This window comes from Ornithorhynchus anatinus, chromosome 2 (genome assembly GCF_004115215.2).
Source record: "Ornithorhynchus anatinus isolate Pmale09 chromosome 2, mOrnAna1.pri.v4, whole genome shotgun sequence".
NCBI classification, from domain to species: domain Eukaryota; kingdom Metazoa; phylum Chordata; class Mammalia; order Monotremata; family Ornithorhynchidae; genus Ornithorhynchus; species Ornithorhynchus anatinus.
In genome coordinates this window covers 170,141,981-170,162,828 of record NC_041729.1, presented here as the reverse complement: position 1 = coordinate 170,162,828, position 20,848 = coordinate 170,141,981, and the positions used below count along the sequence as shown (strand labels likewise).

Here is a 20,848-nt window from a genome sequence, read left to right as displayed (position 1 = left end):
ACTTCTCTGTGCCTCAGTTCCCTCATCTGTAAAATGGGGATGAAGAGTGAGCCCCACGTGGGACAACCTGATTCCCCTGTGTCTACCCCAGCGCTTAGAACAGTGCACGGCACATAGTAAGCGCTTAACAAATACCAACATTATTATTATTATTAACCCATGACCTCCTGAGAAGCAGCGTGGCGCAGTGGAAAGAGCACGGGCTTTGGAGTCAGGGCTCATGAGTTCGAATCCCAGCTCTGCCACTTGTCAGCTGTGTGACTGTGGGCAAGTCACTTAACTTCTCTGTGCCTCAGTTCCCTCATCTGTAAAATGGGGATTAAGACTGAGCCCCATGTGGGACAACCTGATTCTCCTGTGTTTACCCCAGCGCTTAGAACAGTGCTCTGCACATAGTAAGCACTTAACAAATACCAACATTATTATTATTATGATGATTCCCAGGCCCATTCTCTTTCCACTATGCCATTCATTCATTCAATCACATTTATTAAGTGCTTACTGTTTGCAGAGCACTGTACTAAACTCTTGGGAAAGTACAACAATAAAGAGTGACAATTTCTGCCCACAGTAAGCTCAGAGTTTGTGTGGGGGAGGGGGGAGACAGACATCAATACAAATAAACAGACATCAATACAAGTAAATAAAATTACAGATATGAACATAAGTTCTGTGGGACTGGGAGTGGTAGGAAGGGAGAAGAGCAAAGGGAGCAAGTCAGGGTGATGCAGAAGGGAGTGGGAGGTAAGGAAAAGTGGGGCTTAATCTGCCATTGATTGATTGATTGATTGAGTGGGCGGAGGGGCGGTCTGGGGCCTGGCAGAGAGTTGATGGATGGAGTTATTAACCCCTCCTTCTCTCTAGCCCTACTCCCTTCTCTCACTCTCCAGGGACGCCATGCAGACTCTGCCCACAGCTGGAACTGACACTGGGTCGCGACCCCTCAAGGAAGGTGAGCCAGGGGAGGAGGGGCAATAGCCCTGGATACCCCACAGCTGTCCCTCCCTGCCTCTCTGGCATCAAGCTCTCCATCCCCTGTGGAGTCTGAGCCCCTCAGGTTACCCCCCATGGGTTAATAATAATGATACTTGTGGCATTTGTTAAGTGCTTACTGTGTGCCAAGCACTGAACTAAGTGCTGGGATGGATATAAGCAAATTGGGTTGGACACAGTTTCTGTCCCACATGGGGCTCAGAGTCTCATTCCCATTTTACAGGTGAGGTAACAGAGGCACATAGAAGTGAAGTGACTTGCCCATGATCCTACAGCAGAAAAAAGAGCTGGGAATATGATAATCATAAGAAGCAGAAGAAGAAAAAATGTGGTATTTGTTGAGAGTTTATGCGCTGCGCATTGTGCTAAACTCTGAGGTGGGTACAAGATAATCAGGGAGAGTCCATGTATTCATTCATTCATTCAATAGTATTTATTGAGCGCTTACTATGTGCAGAACACTGTACTAAGTGCTTGGAATGTACAATTCGGCAAAAGATAGAGACAATCCCTGCCCAATGACGGGCTTACAGTCTAATCGGGTGAGACAGATGGACAAAAACAAGACAACGTAATCACGATAAATAGAATCAAGGGGATGTACACCTCATGAACAAAATAAATAGGGTAATAAAAATATATACAAATAAGCACAGTGCTGAGGGGAGGGGAAGGAAGATGGGGAGGAGCAGAGGGAAAGGGGGCTTAGCTGAGGGGAGGTGAAGGGGGGAAGGGGGACGGAGCAGAGGGCGGAGGGGGAGCAGAGGGAGCAGAGGGAAAAGGGGAAGCGTGTATCTACCCTAGCGCTTAGAACAGTGGTTGACACACAGTAAGCATATAAAAAAGCATGTGTGTGGGTAGTGGGGTTCTGACCCCTTTTCTATCTCCCGAGAGAAAGGGAGTCAGGAGGAAGGAGGGAAGAGTAGGCTGAGAGAATGGAAAGAGACAAAGTGCAGCAGCAGCAAGTGGACAAGTGGTGAAGCTGGGATTAGAATCCACAACCACCGCAGCCCCAGCCTGTTGCCCTCCCCACCGTGGGGTCTGAGCCCTTCAGGTCACCCCCTACCATGGGCTCTGACCACTCTAGCCTGCCGCCCCCTCCACTGTAAGGTCAGAGTCCCTCAGGCCACCCCCAAAGCTCTTTGCCCTCCTAAGGCAGGACGGCTCCTGGAGGAGGGCATGAGGAGAGACAAAAGAATGGGGAGGAAGAGAGAGGAATGTTAGGATTAGGAGCAGCTTGACGTAATGGAAAGATCATAGGCCTGTGAGTCAGAGGGTCTTGAGTTCTAATCCCGGCTCTACCACTTGTCTGCTGTGTGACCTTGGGTAAATCACTTCACTTCTCTGTGCCTCAATTCCCTTATTTGTAAAATGGGGATTGAGATTGGAAGGCCCATGGGAGACAGAGACTGTGTCCAACCTGATTTGCTTGTATCCACCCCAGTGCTTAGGATAGTGCCTGGCACACAGTAAGCGCTTAACAAATATCACAATCATTATTCTAATTAGGAAGGGAAGAGGAAGACTGAAAAGAGTGGGGAAGGAAAGAAAGAGAGGGGCGGTGGGGAGATGCGACTATGGTGGGGGGACCTGAGAGTGGCGCCTTCAGGTGTTCTTTTCCCCCCCTCTGCCAGGTCTCCTGGAGCTGATGGCGATGCTCAACATGCAGGCGAACCAGGTGTTCACAAGCCACCTGGCGGCATGGGCCCTGAGCCCCCCAAACCTCTACCCCTTCCAGGTGGGAACTCCCTGAACCCCCACCCTAGGTCCTTCCATGCCCAGCCCCCACCCCACAGATGTGCATATCCCCTTCACCTCCCCACCAGCCCTGAGGGAGAAGCAACATGGTGTGGTGGAGAGAGCCAGGCCTGGGAATCAGAAGATCATGGGTTCTAATCCCAGTTCTGCCATTTGTCTGCTTGTGGCCTTGGGCAAGTCACTTAACTTCCCCATGTCTCAGTTACCTCATCTGTAAAATGGGCATTAAGATTGTGAGCTTCGTGTGGACATGGACTCTCTCCAATATGATTTGTTTGTATCCTGTCCAGTGCTAAAAAGAGTGCCTGGCACATAGTAAGTGCTTAACTAGTGCCATAATAATAATAATAATAATAATAATAGCAATACCTCATGTGTAAAATGAGGATTGAAACTGTGAGCCCCACATGGGACAGGGACTGTGTCCAACCCGAGTTGCTTGTAACCACCACTGCACTTAGTACAGTGCCTGGCACATAGAAAGTGCTTAACAATGCAATAATTATTAGCAGGGACCCCCACCAGCAGCCATGGCCTGGAACCCACCTCCTTTCTTCTCACCCCAGGTCAGCTCGCTGGTCCTGCTCGAGAGGACTCCGGAAGAGGAGGAGGAAGAGGAGGAGGGGGAGGAGGAGGAGCAGGAGGAGGAATGGGAGGAGGAGGAAGAAGACTATGCAGAAAGGGGGGCTCTGGTATTCCACCACCTGTACCTGGCTTGTCCCTGGCTGGCCCCCGTCTCCTTGCACCTCTGGATGGGCCCCCTGCGGCCTGGGCCACCAGAAACCCCCACCATCCGACATCTCCCCCCAGACTCCCCTCTCCCCTCCCCAACCAGGAGCCCTAACTTGTGAGTGCGGGGTGACTGCTCTGTCTGGGAGGGGGCTGAGGGAAAGGGAAGGCCACCCTGTTGTGGGAGGGGACAGAGGTCAAGACCACCCTGTCTGGGTTGGAGAGGAGGGGGTGGAGGGGAAGTTCAGTTCTGTCTGTCATTCATTCACTCATTCATTCAATCATATTTATTGAGCACTTACTGTGTGCAAAGCACTATACTAAACGCTTGGGAGAGTACAATACAACAACAAACTAGACACAATCCTTGCCCAAGATGAGCTCAATGTCCAAGACTATTCTGTTCCATATCAGGGTGGGGGGCGTTGATCCTATCCTGCGGAATGACTCGGCCCCTCCCCAACTGCATCCCCTCCTCCTCTCCCTGTGCCTCCTGCCAGAAAAGCGGCCATCCTCCCCTTCCCGTGCCCCCCGCCCAGGAAAGCGGTGCCCCCGCCGCCGCCCCCCAGTGCTACTGGGACTGTGGGAGCAGAGGTGCCGCCCGACCCAGGTAGGTGCCCGGCCTCCTGCCCCCTCCCTCTCTTCCCTCACCAGCTACCACCTGGACCCCGGCAGGAATAATAATGATGGTACTTGTTAAGTGCTTACTATGTGCCAAGCACTGTTCTAAGCGCTGGGGTTGATACAAGGTACTCAGGTTGAACACAGTCCCCATCCCACCTGGGGCTCACATTCTTCATCCCCATTTTACAGATGAAGTAACTGAGGCACAGACAATAATAATGATGGTATTTGTTAAGCGCTTACTATGTGCCAAGCACTGTTCGAAGCACTGGAGTGAAGTGATTTGCCCAAGGTCACACAGCAGACATGTGGCAGAGCTGGGATTAGAACCCATGACCTTCTGACTTCCAGGCCATGCTCTAGCCATTAAGCCATGTTGCATCTCAGCAGGAAGGCCGGGGTCCTCTGACCACACTGTGGGGGCAGGGCGTGCTGGGGGAGCTATGGGGGTGGGCGCTCACCATTGCCCCTCTCTACCCCAGAGTACTACACTGCAGCTGAGGCGCAACTGTGAGGAACTCCGAAGAGGTGGCGGCGGGACCGTGGAGGAGATTCGCTCTGGGGCCTACTGGCCACCCCAAACCTTCACAAAGAGTGGGAACGGGGAAAAGAACGGGGTTGGGACAAGAGCCAGCATGAAATAGTTAATACATCATTAGATAGAGAAATAAAATCATACACATATGTTCAACAAGGCCAAGGAGAAGAATAAAGTATATAAAGTAAGTTGGCACTTGTAGGGTGTCATGAATTTCTCTGGAAGGGGTTCCTGTGAGACTCTCAGCTTGAGGATAGAAAACATGTGTCTTGCTACTGCTGATCTTTCCCATATTCATTCATTCATTCAATTGTATTTATTGAGCGCTTACTATGTGCAGAGCACTGTACTAAGTGCTTGGAATGTACAATTTGGCAACAGAGACAGTCCCTGCCCAACAATGGGCTCACAGACAACAAAACAAAACAAGTAGTCTGGCATCACTATCATCAAGATAAGTAGAATCATAGATATATACACATCATTAACAAAGTAGAGAAATAAATAATATATGCAAATATGCACACAAATACGCACAAGTGCTATGGGGAGGGGAAGGGGGAAGAGCAGAAAGAGGGAGAAGGGGGAATGGGGACAGGAGGAGGAGCAAATTCAGTGGTATTTATTGAGCACTTACTGTGTGCACAGTAGGGTACTAAGCACTTGGGAGAGCACCATACAACAGAGTTCACAGACATGTTACCTGACCATGTAGATTGAGGACAGAGAACATGTGTCTTACTACTGCTGATTGCTCCCATATCATTCAATGGTATTTAGTGAGTACTTACTGTGTGCATAGCAGTGTACTAACCACTTGGGTGAGCACAATACAATACAGTTGACAGACATGTTACCTGCCCATGTAGATTGGAAACACTCTCGTCTCTCCATCACCAGCAGCAGCAGCCCAGTTCCATGCCCGCATCCGCCTGGATCTTTGTGGAGTGGAACTTATCTAGGGAGAGGGTACAAGGAAGAAAAACAGGGTGGCCTAGTGGATAAAGCATCAGCCTACGAGCCAGTGGAATCCCGGCTCCACTTCTTGCCCGCTATGTGATCTGGGCAAGTCACTTAACTTCTCTGTGTCTTTCTGCTCCTTTGTAAAATCATCACCTCGATCATGTCTATTTTGCTGCTGACCTCTGGCTTAGGTCCTGTCTCTGGCCTGGAAAGCCCTACCTCCTCATATCCTACAGACAATGAATCTCCTCCACTTCAAAGCCTTATTGAAGGGACATCTCCTCTAAGAAGCCTTCCCTGACGAAGGCCTTCTTTCCTCTTCTCCCACGCCCTTCTGCGTCATCCTGACTTGCTCCCTTTATTCATCCCCCCTCCCAACCCCACAGCATTTATGTACATATCTGTAATCTATTTATTTTTAATAATGTCTGTCTTCCCTTCTAGTCTGTAAGATTGTTGTGAGCAGGGAATGTCTATTTATTGTTATATTGTACTCTCCTAAGAGCTTAGTACAGTGTCCTGCACACAGTACGTGCTCAAAAGATACGATTGAATGCCTGGCATTCATCAACGGTATTTAATAATGATTAATAATTATGGTATTTGTTAAGCGCTTACTATGTGCCAAGCACTGCTCTAAGCGCTAGGGTAGATGGAAGGTAATCAGGTTGTCCCATGTGGGGGTCACAGTCTTAATCCCCATTTTACAGGTGAGGGAACTGAGGCACAGAGAAGTTAAGTGGCTTGCCCAAGGTCACACAGCAGACAAGTGCCGGAGCTAAGATTAGAACCCAAGTCCTCTCACTCCCAAGTCGTGCTCTTTCCACTAAGTCACTCTGAGCGCTTACTCTGTGCAGAACACCGGACTAAGCGCTTGGGAGAGTACAGTACAACAGAGTTGGTAAATGCATTCCCCACCCAGAACAAGTTTACAGTCTAGAGGGGGAGATTGACACTAAGGTAAATCATTTATAATATATAATTTAAAAATAGATACAATAGGGATTCAGTGCCTGTTCTCCCTCCTACTTAGACTGTGAGCCCCGTGTGAAACAAGGACTGTGCCTGACCAGATTACCTTGTATAATAATAATAATGATGATATTTAAGTGCTTACTTTGTGCCAGGCACTGTACTAAATGCTGGGGTGGATACAAGCAAATCGAGGTGGACACAGTCCCTGTCCCATGGAGGGGCTCACAGTCTCAGTCTCCATTTTACTGATGAGGTAACTGAGGCACTGAGAAGTAAAGTGACTTGCCCACAGTCACACAACAGACAAGAGAGCTGGGAATATGATAATGATAACAATAAGAAGAAGAAAAAATGTGGTATTTGCTGAGAGTTTTTGTGCCAAGCATTGAAGAAGGTGCAAGATAATCAGAGTCCCTGTATCTACCCTAGCGCTTAGAACATTGGTTGACACATAGTAAGTGCGTAACAAGTACCATTAGAAACAAGCGTGAGTGGGGGTTCTGACCCCTTTTCTAGCCCCCCGAGAGAAGGGGAGTCAGGAGGAGGAGTGAGGTGAGAGAATGGAAAGAGGCAAAGCGCAGCAGGAGCATCAGCAGGAGCTGGAGCAGCAACAGAAGGTCCCGGCCACCAGGAGCCTGGGACATTTCTGTCTCAACTGTGCACGCCGCAAGTGCTCAGTAAAATAGAGAAGCAACGTGGCTCAGTGGAAAGAGCACGGGCTGGGGAGTCAAAGGTCATGGGTTCAAATCCCGACTCCGCCGCTTCTCAGCTGTGTGACTTTGGGTGAGTCACAGCTTCTCTGTGCCTCAGTTACAATTTACAACGGGCATTAAGACTGTGAGCCCCACGTGGTACAACCTTATCACCTTGTATCCTCCCCAGCGCTCAGAACAGTACTTTGCACATAGTAAGCGCTTAACAAATGCTATTATTATTATTATTATTATTATTATTATTACCACCAATTGATGCTTCAAGTTAAACACAGGGGATAGTCGGCGCATGCGCAGCTAATTTGTGCTCTCCGGGATGCAACAACAGCAGCCGCCAGAAGAGGGAGCCCCTGAATGGCTTTTTTGAATGTGTGGTATTTGTTATTAATAATAATATTATAATAAATATGGTATTTGTTGAGCGCTTACTTTGTGCCAAGCACTGTTCTAAGCGCTGGGGTAGATACAAGATAATCAGGTTGTCCCATGTGGGACTCACAGCCTGGGCTTCGGAGTCAGAGGTCATGAGTTCGACTCCCGACTCTGCCACTTGTCAGCTGTGTGACTGTGGGCAAGTCACTTAACTTCTCTGTGCCTCAGTTCCCTCATCTGTGAAATGAGGATTAACTGTGAGCCTCACGTGGGACAGCCTGATTACCCTGTATCTACCCCAGCGCTTAGAACAGTGCTCTGCACATAGTAAGCGCTTAACAAATACCAACATTATTATCATTATTATTATTATTATTAATTCCCATTTTACAGATGAGGGAACTGAGGCAAAGTGAAGTGGTTTGCCCAAGGTCACACAGAAGACAAGTGGCGGAGCCTCTGACTCCCAAGCCCGTGCTCTTTCCACTGAGCCACGTTTCAAGCTCGTGCTCTTTCCACTGGGCCACACTGCTTAAGTGTGGAACAGCGTGGCTTAGTGGAAAAAGCATAGGCTTGGGAGTCAGAGGTCATGGGTTCGAATCCCAGCTCTGCCACTTCTCAGCTGTGTGACTTTGGGCAAATCACTTAATTTCTCTGTGCCTCAGTTACCTCATCTGTAAAATGGGGATTAAGACTGTGAGCCTCATGTGGAAGAACCTGATCACCCTGCATCTACCCCAGCGCTTAGAACAGTACTCTGCACATAGTAAGCACTTAACAAATATTAACATTATAATAATAATAATAATAATAAGGATTGTGGTATTTGTTAAGCACTTACTATGTGCCAGGCACTGTACTAAGCCCTGGGGTGCATACAAGACAATAGGGTTGGTCACAGTCCCTATCCCACATATAGGGCGGACAGTCTTAATCCCCATTTTGCAGTTGAGGAAACAGAGGCACAAAGAAATTACGTGACTTGTCCAAGGCCACAGAGTAGACAAGTGGGATTAGAACTCAGATTGTCTGATTCCAAGGTCTAGGCTTCTGGGCTCTTTCCACTAGGCCACACGAGTTTACAGTCTACAGGGGAAGACAGACATTAATATAAATTAATAAATGATGGATGGGTACATAAGTGCTGTAGGGCTGAGGGAAGGGTGAATAAAGGATGCATAGCCAAGTGAAAGGGTGATGCAGAAAGGAGTGAAAGAAGAGGAAATGAGGGCCTAGGCAGGGAAGGCCTCTTGGAGGAGTCCCCCAGGGGTTGCTCTTGTCTGAGACTTAGGCAGGGCATTTTCCTCCCTACTGGTTCACCATGCTCTTAATTAGAGAAGCAGCGTGGCTCAGTGGAAAGTGGAAAGTGCACAGGCTTGGGAGTCAGAGGTGATGGGTTCTAATCCCGGTTCCGCCATATATCTGCGGTGTGACCTTGGACAAGTCACTTCACTTCTCTGGGCCTCAGTTACCTCATCTGTAAAAATGGGGATTAAAAAATGTGAGCCCCATGTGGGACAATCTGATTACCCTGTATCTACCCCAGAACTTAGAACAGTGCTCAGCACATAGTAAATGCTTAACAAATACTGTAATTATTATTATTATTATTATCCCACCCCATAAGCACTTAGTTCCTCACCCCACAGCACATTTGTCCATATCCTTACACTCAGTTGCTTCTCTTACCTATATTTTAATATCATTACACTGTAGGCTCCTTGAGGATCATACCTACCAAATAATAATCATAATAATTGTGGTAATTGTTAAGCACTTACTATGTGCCAAGCACTGTACTAAGCACTGGGATAGATACAAAATCATCATGTCCCACATGGGACTCACAGTCTAAGTAGGAGGGAGGACAAGTATTGAATCCCAGTTTTGCAGAAAAGAGAACTGAAGCACAGAGATGTTAAGTGGCTTGCCCAAGGTAGACAAGTGGCAGAGCCAGGATTAGATGTGATTAATTAATCTAATTAATTAGAAATCAGGTTCCCTAACTCCCACCTGGCCTTGCTGCTTCCAAACTGTACTCTTCCCAGGATTTAGTACAGTGTTCTGCACAAAGAAAGCACTCAAATAACATTGATTGGTTGATTTTAATAATATTTTTTAAGCTCTTACTATGTGCCAGGCACTGTACCAAGTGCTGGGGTAGATTCAAGTTAAGCAGGTTGGACACAGTCCCTGTCCCACATGGGGCTCACGGTCCTAACCCCCATTTTACGGATGAGAGAACTGAGGCCTAGAGAATAATAATAATAATAATGATTATTATTATGGTATTTGTTAAGTACTTACTAAGTGGCAGGCACTGTTCCAAGCGCTGGGGTAGATACAAGATAATCAGCTTGGACACAATCCCTGTCCCACATAGGGCTCAGTCTTAATCCCCATTTTACAAATGAGGGAACTAAGACAGGAAGAAGTGAAATGACTTGCCCAAATTCACACAGCAGACAAATGGCAGAGCTGGGACTAGAACCCCTGACCTTCTGACTCCCAGACTCGTGATCTATCCACTAGGTCATACTACTTCTCCCGGAGAAGTGAAGTAACTTGCCCAAGGTCACACAGCAGACATGTGGCAGAGTCAGGATTAGAATCCAAGTCCTTCTATCCGCTAGGCCAGGCTGCTTCTCTTGATTGAGACACGGTTGTCCCCAGGGGCTGCTGGTTCAGGAGTTCATGCATTCATTCATTCAGTGGTATTTACTGAGCACTTACTGTGTGCTGGGCACTGTACTAAGTGCTTGGAAAGTACAATTCAGCAACATTCTCCCGGATCATCAGATGGTTGGTTCAGGTGCCCAGGAGAGAAGCTGACCTGTCCCCATGACCTCAGAAGCTCTGTTCTTCTCACCCCAGCACCCCATTACTCTTCCTACACAAGTAAATAGAGAACCAAATCAAGCAGGCCAGCACATCCTCAGTACTTCTGTCAAATAGAGTGCATTGGCAACGTGATATCAGGCTCCAGACCACACTAAAAGCCTCCAGAGTTGGAGCATTTGATTTGTTTTAAGGGTATTTGTTAAGCACTTAGTATGTGCCAGGCACCATCCTAAGCACTGGGAGTAGACACAAGCTAATCAGATTGGACCCAATCCCTTTCCCACAAGGCGTTCACAGTGTCAATCCCCATTTTACAGAGGAGGTAACTGAGACCTAGAGAAGTTAAGTGACTTGCCCAAGGTCACGCAGCAGACAGGTGTCATACCCGGGATTAGAACTGAGGTCTTTGTGATTCCCAGGCCTGTGCTCTGTTGTCCAACCTTCTCTCCGGCTGGAAGATCGGGACTCCACAGAGACGCCACATCTGGCTGCTTAGAGAAGCAGCGTGGCTCAGTGGAAAGAGCACGGGTTTTGGAGTCAGGGGTCATGGGCTCTAATCCCGGCACAGCCACCTGTCAGCTGTGTGATTTAAGACTAGTCACTTAACTTCTCAGTGCCTCAGTTACCTCATCAGTAAAATGGGGATTAAAACTGTGAGCCTCATGTCGGACAGCCTGATTACTCTGTATCTACCCCAGCGCTTAGAACAGTGCTCGGCACATAGTAAGCACTTAACAAATACCAACATTATTATTATTATTATTATTATCCGGCTCCTCCACCAGTTCAACTGGCGTCAATGAGGGGCCAGACTCAGTGTCAAGTGGCGAGATAAGATCATGGACAATGGAGTCCTGGAATGTCATTAGTCTCCTAGCATCAAAGCTATGATCTCCTTAACACAGCTCCACTGGGTGGGACGTGGGAGGAGAATGAGCCACAGCAGGAAACCCAAACAAATGCCGTGTGGAGAGCTGAGATTGGGCAAGCTTGGCATTACCCGTGTTCTTCTTCCACCCACATATTCAATCAGTCACCAGATCCTGCCATTTCTACCTTTGCAACGTTTCTAGAATCTGCTCCCTTCCTCTTCATCCAAACCACTTCCACGGTGGTCCAAGCACAGGTCATAACTCACCTCGACTACTGGCATCAGCCTCCTGGTTGACTTCCCTGCCCTTAGCCTCTCCTCTCTCCAATCCATATTTCGCTCTGCTGCCAAGATCATTTTTCTAAAAAGTAATTTTGTCCATTCCTCAAAAACCTGCAATGGTTATCCATCCATTGCCACATCAAGGAAAAACTTCTGATTATTAGCTGTAGTACCCCCAACCAGCTTTCTCCCTGTTACCTATGCTCACTCCTCATTCATTCATTCATTCATTCATTCATTCATTCATTCATTCATTCATTCAATCGTATTTATTGTGTGCTTACTGTATGCAGAACATTGTATTAAACGCTTGGAAATTACAATTTAGCAATACAGACAATCCCTGCCCACAAAGGGCTAACAGTACAGAAGGGGGGAGAGCAAAACAAGTAAACAACCATTAATAGCATCAATATAAACAGAATTATAAATATGTACATATATACAGAAGTGCTGTGGGGTGAGGAGAGGGAGTAGAGCAAAGGGAGCGAGTTGGAGACATGGGGAGGGGAGGGAAAGCTGAGGAAAAGGGGGGCTTAGTCTGGGAAGACCTCTTGGCGGAGGTGAGATTTGAAGGGGGCAGGTGTGATTGTTTAGCAGATTTGAGAAGCGAGGGCCTTCCAGGCCAGAAGTAGGACATGGTCCAGGGGTCGACGGTGGGACGGGCAAGAACAAGGCACAGTGTGAAGGTTAGTGGCACCAGAGGAACGGAGTGTACTGGCTGGGTTGTAGAAGGAAATGAAGGGAGGAAAGTAGGAGGGAGAGTACAGTTCACAGAATTAGTGAACACATTCCTTGTCCATAATGATCTTACAGTCTAGAGTTGGAGACAGACATTAATCTAAATAAATGAATGATGGATATGTTAATAAGCACCATAAGCACTTGCATACATATCTTTAAATTATGCATTGTAAATTACTTAGTTATTCATATTAATGCCTGTCTCCCCATCTAGAATATGTCTGCTATATGATTATATTGTACTCTCCCAAGTGTTTAGTACAGTGCCCTGCACATAGTATTTGATAAATACCATTGATTGTTTGATTGATCTAGGGCAGAGGTAATGTCTATTTATTGTACTCTCTGCAGACCTTAATACAGTGTCCCTGCACATAGTAAGTGCTCAATAAATGCCATCGGTTGATTGGAAACCCAACGTAAAGAGGATAGAGAAAACAATTTAAGGAAGACATGGTAACCCAAATCTGAGACATTGCTGCATGCCGTCTGAAAACTGGAAGTTCCTGGCTGAGCGCAGATCAGCAGGTTTCACCACCATCTATAAAGGAGTGGCTCAAAAGCTTTGTAAAGAACAAGAGACAAGGGGGCAAAAGAGAAAGCAGCATGCATCAGGTGTTGCATATATTAAGCATGACAACACAAGTGATGATCTTTGTGTGCACACAGGAGTGGCCAGGACTATGGCTCTCTCGTTGGCCTATTCAGTCACACACACACACACATTCACCCCACGGTCAGTAGTGTCTTGTTTGAATGTGAAGGACGACTATATATACATTGCTCTTATTGTAGCTATCCTGGTCCTTCTCTCTTACATGCCTTTCATGTTTTTATGCTTCCACCCTTCTGTATGTGTCCAGCACTGCCCGACCTCCCCCTTATCCTTAGATTGGGACACCCCTTGGAGCCACAGTGTCTAAAGCCCATCAGGATATTTTTTCCCAGGCTTACAGCAGTGCTCTGTCAATAATGCCAACACTGCCAAGAGACAATCTTCCCTGCCTCAAAGATTTATTAATAATAATAATAGTAAGAAAAACTGTGGTATCTGTTAAATGCTTACTATGTAGCAGGCACTGTACTAAGCACTGGGGTGGATAGTAGCAAATCGGGTTGGACATAGTCCCTGTCCCAGGTAGGAATCACACCCATTTTACAGATGAGGGAACTGAGGCCCAGAGAAGTGAAGTGACTTGCCCAAGGTCGCACAACGGACAGGTAGAGGAGCTTGGATTAGAACCCATGACCGTCTCGCTCCCAGACTCATGCTCTATTCACTAGGCCATGCCACTTCTCCTCCAAGAGGTCTTCCCTAAGCCCCCATTTCCTCTTCTCCCACTCCCTTCTGCATCGCCTTGACTTGTTCCCTTTTTTCATCCCCACTCCCAGCCCCACAGTATTTATGTACATATTTGTCATTTATTTATTTATATTAATTTCTGTCTCCCCCCCACCAGACTGTAAGCTCATTGTGGGCGGGGAATGTGCCTGTTTATTGTTATACTGTACAATCCCTAGCTCTTAGTACAGTGCTCTGCATTCAGTAAACCTTCGATAAATACAATTGAATGAATGAATGAAAACTGGCACTCGATGAGCACTACTGAATGGCTGGATTGTGTCAGACCCTCAGTCAGTACAGGGTTCAGTGAGGTGGGGTGAAGGTGGCACTGGTTCCTGCCAGTCAAATACCTAATTAGAGAAGCAGCATGGCATAGTGGATAGAGCTCAGGCCTGGTAGTCAGGAGGACCTGGCCCCACTATTTGTCTGCTGTGTGACCTTGGACACGTCACTTCACTTCTCTGTCCCTCAGTTATCTCATCTGTAAAATAGTGATGAAGACTGTGAGTACCACGTGGGACATGGACAAAGTCCAGCCTGATTAACTTGTATCTACCTCAACACTTAGTAATAATAATGATGATGGAATTTGTTAAGCACTTACTATAGTAGCTAGCACAGAGTAAGTGCTTAACAAATATTATTTAAAAAATCAGTGGTATTTACTGAGCACTTCATGTCTGCAGAGCACGGTTCTCCTCTCCGTCTGGACAGGTACTACAGAGAAAGTAGTCACGATCCCTGCCCTGAAGGATCTTGCAATCTAGCAGGGAAGACAGGCATTGAAATAAATTACAGGTTGGGGAATTGCATACAGAAGTGCTGTGGGGGACAAGGAGGGGTAAGTACCTAAGTGCTTACTAGGTATATGGACTTAAGTGCATAGATGATGCAGTAGGGAGGGAAAATAGGGTGGAGAAATGAGGTTAGTCAGGGAAAGCTACTCTCTCCACCTTCAAAGCCCTACTAAAATCACATCTCCTCCAATAGGCCTTTCCTGACTAAGCCCTCATTTCCCCTACTCCCGCTCCCTTCTGTGCTACCCTTGCAGTTGGATCTGTACTCCTTTAACATAATAATAATGTTGGTATTTGTTAAGCGCTTACTATGTGCTGAGCACTGCTCTAAGTGCTGGGGTAGATACAGGGTAATCAGATTGTCCCACATGAGGCTCACAGTTAATCCCCATTTTACAGATGAGGTAACTGAGGCACAGAGAAGTGAAGTGACGTGACTTGCCCACAGTCACACAGCTAAGTGGCAGAGCCAGGATTCGAACTCATGACCTCTGACTCCCAAGCCCGGGCTCTTTCCACTGAGCCACACTGTGACATTTACCCCAGCCCCAGCCCCACAGCAGTTACATATATACTCTTGCACTCTCCCATTTCCTGTCACTTATTTTAATGTCTGTCTCCCCATTAGATTGTGAAATCCTTGTGGGCAGGAATTGTGTCTACCAACTCCATTGTACTTTCTCCTGAGCTTAGTACAATGCTCTGCACACAGTAAGCGCTCAGAAAATGCCACTGATTGAGTGACAGTACAGTTTTGAAAGCTGGGGAGTGTAGCAGCCTGTGGGGCATGAAGCGGGAGTGATTTCCAAGCAGGAGGGAGGGCACGAGCACAGGGTTGGGGTCCGAGAGATGAGAATGAGGCACAGTGAATAGGTCGGTGTTAGAGGAGCAAAATCTTTGGGCTCAGGGGTATTGGAAGAAGGGCGAGGATGGTAAGAGGGAGAAAAGCTGATTTAGTACTTGAAATTAATCAAGTAAAGAAACAGTGTGGCCTAATAGATAGGGCATGGGACTGGGATTTAAAAGGACCTGGGTTCTAATCCCAGTTCCGTCACTTCTCTGTTCAATCAATCATAATCATTGAGCACTTACTGTGAGCAGAGCACAGTGTTAAGAGTTTGGGAGGGTACGATACAACAATATAACAGACACATTCCCTGCCCACAACAAGCTTGCAGTCTAGAGGAGGAAACAGACATTAATAAATTACAGATATGCATATGTGCTGGGGGGCTGGGAGGGGGATGAATAAGGGGAGCAAGTCAGGGTGACGCAGAAGGGAGTGGAAGAAAAGGAAAAGAGGGCTTGGTCATGGAAGACTCTTAGAGGAGATGTGCCTTCAATAAGGCTTTGAAGCAGGGGAGAGTAATTGTCTGTCGGATATGAAGAGGGAGGGCATTCCAGGCCATAGGCAGGACGTGGGCGAGAGGTTGGTGGTAAGATAAACGAGATCAAGGTATGGGCAAATCACTTATCTATGCCTCAGTTCCCTCATCTGTAAAATGGGGATTTAAGACTGTGAGTCCCATGTGGGACATGGACTGCATCCAAATGAATTAGCTTGCATCTAGCCCAGTGCTTAACAAATACCATTTTAAAAAATCAGTGGTGTTTACTGAGCACTTACTGTGAGCAGAGCACTGTCCTAAGTGCTTGGGAGAGTACAATGGAGTTGATAGACACTGTCCCTACCCACAATGAGTTTACGGTTTAGAAATAGATGTAAAACTCTTGGGCAAGAGGTTCAGCTTGATGCAGAGAAAGATGGGCAGTCCTTGAAGGTTTCTGAAGAATGAGGAGAAATGCAGAATAATTTTTAGAAAAATGGTCCATGCATCAGAGTGAAGTATGTTCTGGAAAAGGGACAGACAGGAGGCAGAGAGGTCAAGCAGGAGGCTGACGCAGTAATTTAGGCAGGATTTGACATCCTGCCAAAATGGGCCAGAATGGTAGCAGCTTGGATGGGAAGCAAGGGGCAAATTCTTCAGTTGTTGCAAAGGTAGAACTAACAGCATGTGGTGACAAACTGAGTATCTGGTTTGAATCAGAGTGATGATGTCAAGGTTACGGGATTGTGAGCCAGGGAAGATGGTGGTGTTGTCTGCAATGATGCGAAAGTTGGTAGTGTGGGTGGGAAATAATAATAATAATTATAACAATAATAATAAAGATGATGGTATTTGTTATGTGCTTACTATGTGCCAAGCACTGTTCTAATTCATTCATTCGATCATATTTATTAAGCGCTTATTGTGTGCACAGCACTGCACTAGGTGCTTGGAGAGTACAATTCGGCCACAGATAGAGACAATCCCTACCCAAAACGGGCTCAAGGTCTAGAAAGGGGAGACTGACAACAAAATAAAACAAGCAGACAGGCATCAATACCATCAAAATAGATAAATAGAATTATGGATATATACACATCATTAATAAAATAGAGTAATAAATATGTACAAATATACACAAGTGCTATGGGGAGGGGAGGGGAAGGGGGTAAAGCAGCGGGAGGGAATAGGGTCAGTGGGGAGGGGAAGAGGAGCAGAGGAAAAAGGGGGGCTGAGTCTGGGAAGGCCTCCTGGAGGAGGTGAGCTCTCAGTAGGGATTTGAAGAGGGGAAGAGAATTAGTTTGGCAGATGTGAAAAGGGAGGGCATTCCAGGACAGCGGTAGGATGTGGGCCAGGGGTCGACGGCGGGACAGGCGATAATGAGGCCCAGTGAGGTTAGTGGCAGAGGAGCAGAGTGTGCGGGCTGAGATGGAGGAGGAGAGAAGGGAGGTGAGATAGGTGGGGGCAAGGGGATGGACTGCTTTGAAGCCAATAGTGAGGAGTTTTTGCTTCATGCAAAGTTTGATAGGCAACCACTGGAGATCTTTGAAGAGGGGAGTGACATGCCCAGAGTGTTTCTGTAGAAAGATAATCCAGGCAGCAGAGTGAAGTATAGACTGAAGAGGGGAGAGACAGGAGGATGGGAGATGAGAAAGGAGGCTGATGCAGTAATCCGATTGGGATATGATGAGAGAAGTGCTGGGATAGATAAAAGTTTATCAGGTTGTCCCACTTGGGGCTCACAGTCTTGATCCCCATTTTACAGATGAGGTAACTGAGGCACACAGAAGTTAAGTGACATGCCCAAAATCACACGGCTAAGTGGCGGAGTCAGAATTAGCACTCACGACCGCTGACTCCCAAGCCCGAACAGTGTGGTCTAGTGGATAGAGCACAGGCCTGGGAGTCAGAAAGACCTGAGTTGACAGCTGTGTTACACTGGGCAAGTGATCTCATTTCTCTGGGCCTCAGTTACCTCATCCGTAAAATGGGGATTAAGACTGTGCACCCCATGTGGGGCATGGACTGTGCCCAACCTGATTAACTTATATCTTCCCAACATTTAGTAAAGGACCTGGCATACAGTGAGCATTTAACAGACACCCTAAAAAAAGATGAGGAATTCAGTTTTGGACATGTTGCATTTGAGATGTCGATAGGACATCCAAGTAGAGATGTCCTAAAAGCAGGAAGAAATGTGAGATTGCAAAGGAAAGAGTTTGGGGCTGGAGAGGTGGATTTGGGAATCATCTGCATAGAGATGGTAGTTGAAACCATGGGAGTGAATGAGTTCTCTACGGGCATGGGGTTCGATGCAGAATAGAAGGGGAACCAGAACTGAGCCTTGAGGGGTTCCCACAGTTAGGGGGTGGGAGGCAGAGGAGGGGCCGACAAAAGAGACTGAGATTGAGCGGCCACTGAGACAGGAGGAGAATCAGGAGAGGAGAGTGTCAGAAAAAACAGAGTTAGATAGTACTGCCAGGAGTAGTAGTGTTGTGCACACTGTAAGCACTTAATAAATACCACTGATTGATTGACTGAGAAGAGGCTGGTCCATGGAGGCAAAGCCTGCTGAGAAGCCTATGCGGATTAGGTTTGAGAAATAATAATAATTATCATTATTATTCAATCATTCATTCATTGTCAGTCATATTTATTAACAATAATAATAATGGTGGTATTTGTTAAGTGCTTACTATATGCAAAGCACTGTTCTAAGCACTGGGGGGATACAAGGTGGTCAGGTTGTCCCACGGGGGACTCACAGTTTTAATCCCCGTTTTACAGATGAGGTAACTGAGGCACAGAGAAGTTAAGTGACTTGCCCAAAGTCACACAGCTGGCAAGTGGCAAAGCCTGGTTTAGAACCCATGACCTCTTACTCCCAAGCCCGGGCTCTTTTCCACTGAGCCATGCTGCTTCTTAAGCACTTACTGTGTGCAGAGCACTGTACTAACCACTTGGGAAAGTACAACACAACAAAAAAGAGAGACAATCCAGCCCACAGTGAGCTTGCAGTCTAGAAGGGGGGAGACAGACATCAATACAAATAAACAGACATCAATAAAAAGAAATAAAATTATAGATATATAGATAAGTGCTGTGGGGCTGTGGGGGGTGGGGGAGAGCAAAGGGAGCAAGTCAGGGCAATGCAGAAGGGAGCGGGAGATGAGGAAAAGTGGGGCTTAGTCTGGGAAGGCCTCTTGGAGGAGATAGGCCCTCAGAAAGGCTTTGAAGCAGGGGAGAGTAATTGTCTCGAGGATTTGAGGAGGGAGGACATTCCATGCCAGAGGTAGGACTTAGGCCAGGGGTGGGAAGTGGGACAGGCTAGATGGAGGTACAGTGAGAAGGTTAGCACCAGAGGAGCCAAGTACACAGGTTGGATTGTAGTAGGAGAGAAGGGAGGTGGGGTTACTAATAATAATAACAATAACGGTAATGGTAATTTTGGTATTTGTGCCAAGTACTGTACTAAGTGCTGGAGTAGATACAAGATATTCAGATTGGATATCCACAATTTATTCATTTATATTAATGGCCGTCTCCCTCTCTAGACTATAAGCTCGCCATTGGCAGGGAACGTGTCCTTTATATTGTTGTGTTGCGTTGTACTCTCCCAAGTGCTCAGTACTGTGCTCTGCACACAGTAAGTACCTAATAAATATGGTTGATTGAACTGATTCCTGTCCCACACGGGGCTCAGAGTCTAAATAGGACAGAGCTGAGGAAACTGAGGCACAGAGAAATGACTTACCCAAAGGCACACAGCAGATAAGTGGTGGAGCTGGGACACTGTGGGTGCCAGAGGCCTTCCTGGCCCCCATAGCCCCCAACTCTGAGAAAGCCCAGGAGATGGTTCAGTCCTGAGTCCCTCCTGGCTGAAGGGGAAGGGCAGGGAGGTTGAGGGGGTCTGCGATCCCCTTGACCTCCACCAGACCCCAGAGCCCAAGGCCCACTATAGCAGCTGCAGGGCTTTCAGACCCAGCCCATCCCCCAGTCCATCCCGGCCCAGCCCAGCCCAGCCCAACCCCTGCGGCTGGCAGACACGGAGCAGTGGAGGCTGGCTTCCAGGTCTGGGTGCAGACTGGGTTGGGACTGGGGCTGGGCCTGGGAAAGGCCCGGAGCTCTGGGCAGGGAGGATCCAGTCAGAAAATTTCCAGTTTGGCAAGTGGCTGTTCTTCGTGGCAGCTGTGGGAAGAGCAAGGGACAAGGAACTGAAAAACCCTCCAAGCAATGGAGGTTAGAGGATGAGCTATCCAGACATGGGAGATGGCTGGTGGAGGGGAGAAGGGAAGGAGGATTGAGAAGGAACCCACAGTGGGGGTGGGGGGGAGAGACCCTTGGGCAGGGCTATTTTAGGGACTTGAGCACCTGTTTGTGGAGGCGGGGGGAGTGGGTAGCTTTCCAAAAGCTAAAGCTGATAATTTGTTCCCTCACTCTCTCCTCTGCAGGGCTTTGGGGAAGCCAACCAAATCTCCCTCTGCAAACTCGATATCCTGGTCCCTGGTGGGGAGGGAGTGTGCACACGTTCTCGGGAGAATACCGATTTTGAGGCTTGTGTTTGATTGGCTAAATGACCCTAGAAGTTTCCCTGAAACTGGAACCAACTTCTGAACCACAAGAAATTACCGTGCGGGTTTCAGCAAGGCCCACAGCTTTTTTTTAATGGTATTTGTTTAGCGCTTACTATGTTTTTTTTAATGGGATTTGTTAAGCGCTTACTATGTGCCAGGCACTCTTCTAAGCACTGTGGTAGATACAAGGTAATCAGGTTGGACACAATCCGCATCCCACCTGAAGCTCACAGTCTTCATCCCCATTTTACAGATAAAGTAAAATGTTAAGTGATTTGCCCAAGGTCACACAGCAAACAAGTAGCGGAATCAGAAGTAGAGCCCAGGTCCTTCTGAATCCCAAGCCCATTCTCTACCCCATAGGCCACACTACTATTCTTAATTCTGGGGTACATATAAGT

The 20,848-nt window shown here is 47.4% G+C and overlaps 1 protein-coding gene across 1 annotated transcript; it reads left to right on the top strand.

The window, feature by feature from the left end:
- Positions 1-868: 868 nt before the first annotated feature.
- PRR29 (proline rich 29) lies at positions 869-3,618 on the top strand. The gene is made up of 3 exons (XM_029058729.2): positions 869-952; positions 2,628-2,731; positions 3,318-3,618. The coding sequence occupies exons 1-3, from the start codon at positions 898-900 to the stop codon at positions 3,600-3,602; spliced, it is 444 nt and encodes a 147-aa protein (XP_028914562.2). The 5' UTR covers positions 869-897; the 3' UTR covers positions 3,603-3,618.
- Positions 3,619-20,848: the final 17,230 nt, after the last annotated feature.

Bases quoted from the DNA above. Each gene is read 5' to 3' on its own strand.
- PRR29 (XM_029058729.2), top strand. From the start codon at position 898: ATGCAGACTCTGCCCACAGCTGGAACTGACACTGGGTCGCGACCCCTC. The intron at 953-2,627 runs GTGAGCCAGGGG...CCCCTCTGCCAG, and splicing joins GTCGCGACCCCTCAAGGAAG to GTCTCCTGGAGCTGATGGCG. The intron at 2,732-3,317 runs GTGGGAACTCCC...TTCTCACCCCAG, and splicing joins CAAACCTCTACCCCTTCCAG to GTCAGCTCGCTGGTCCTGCT.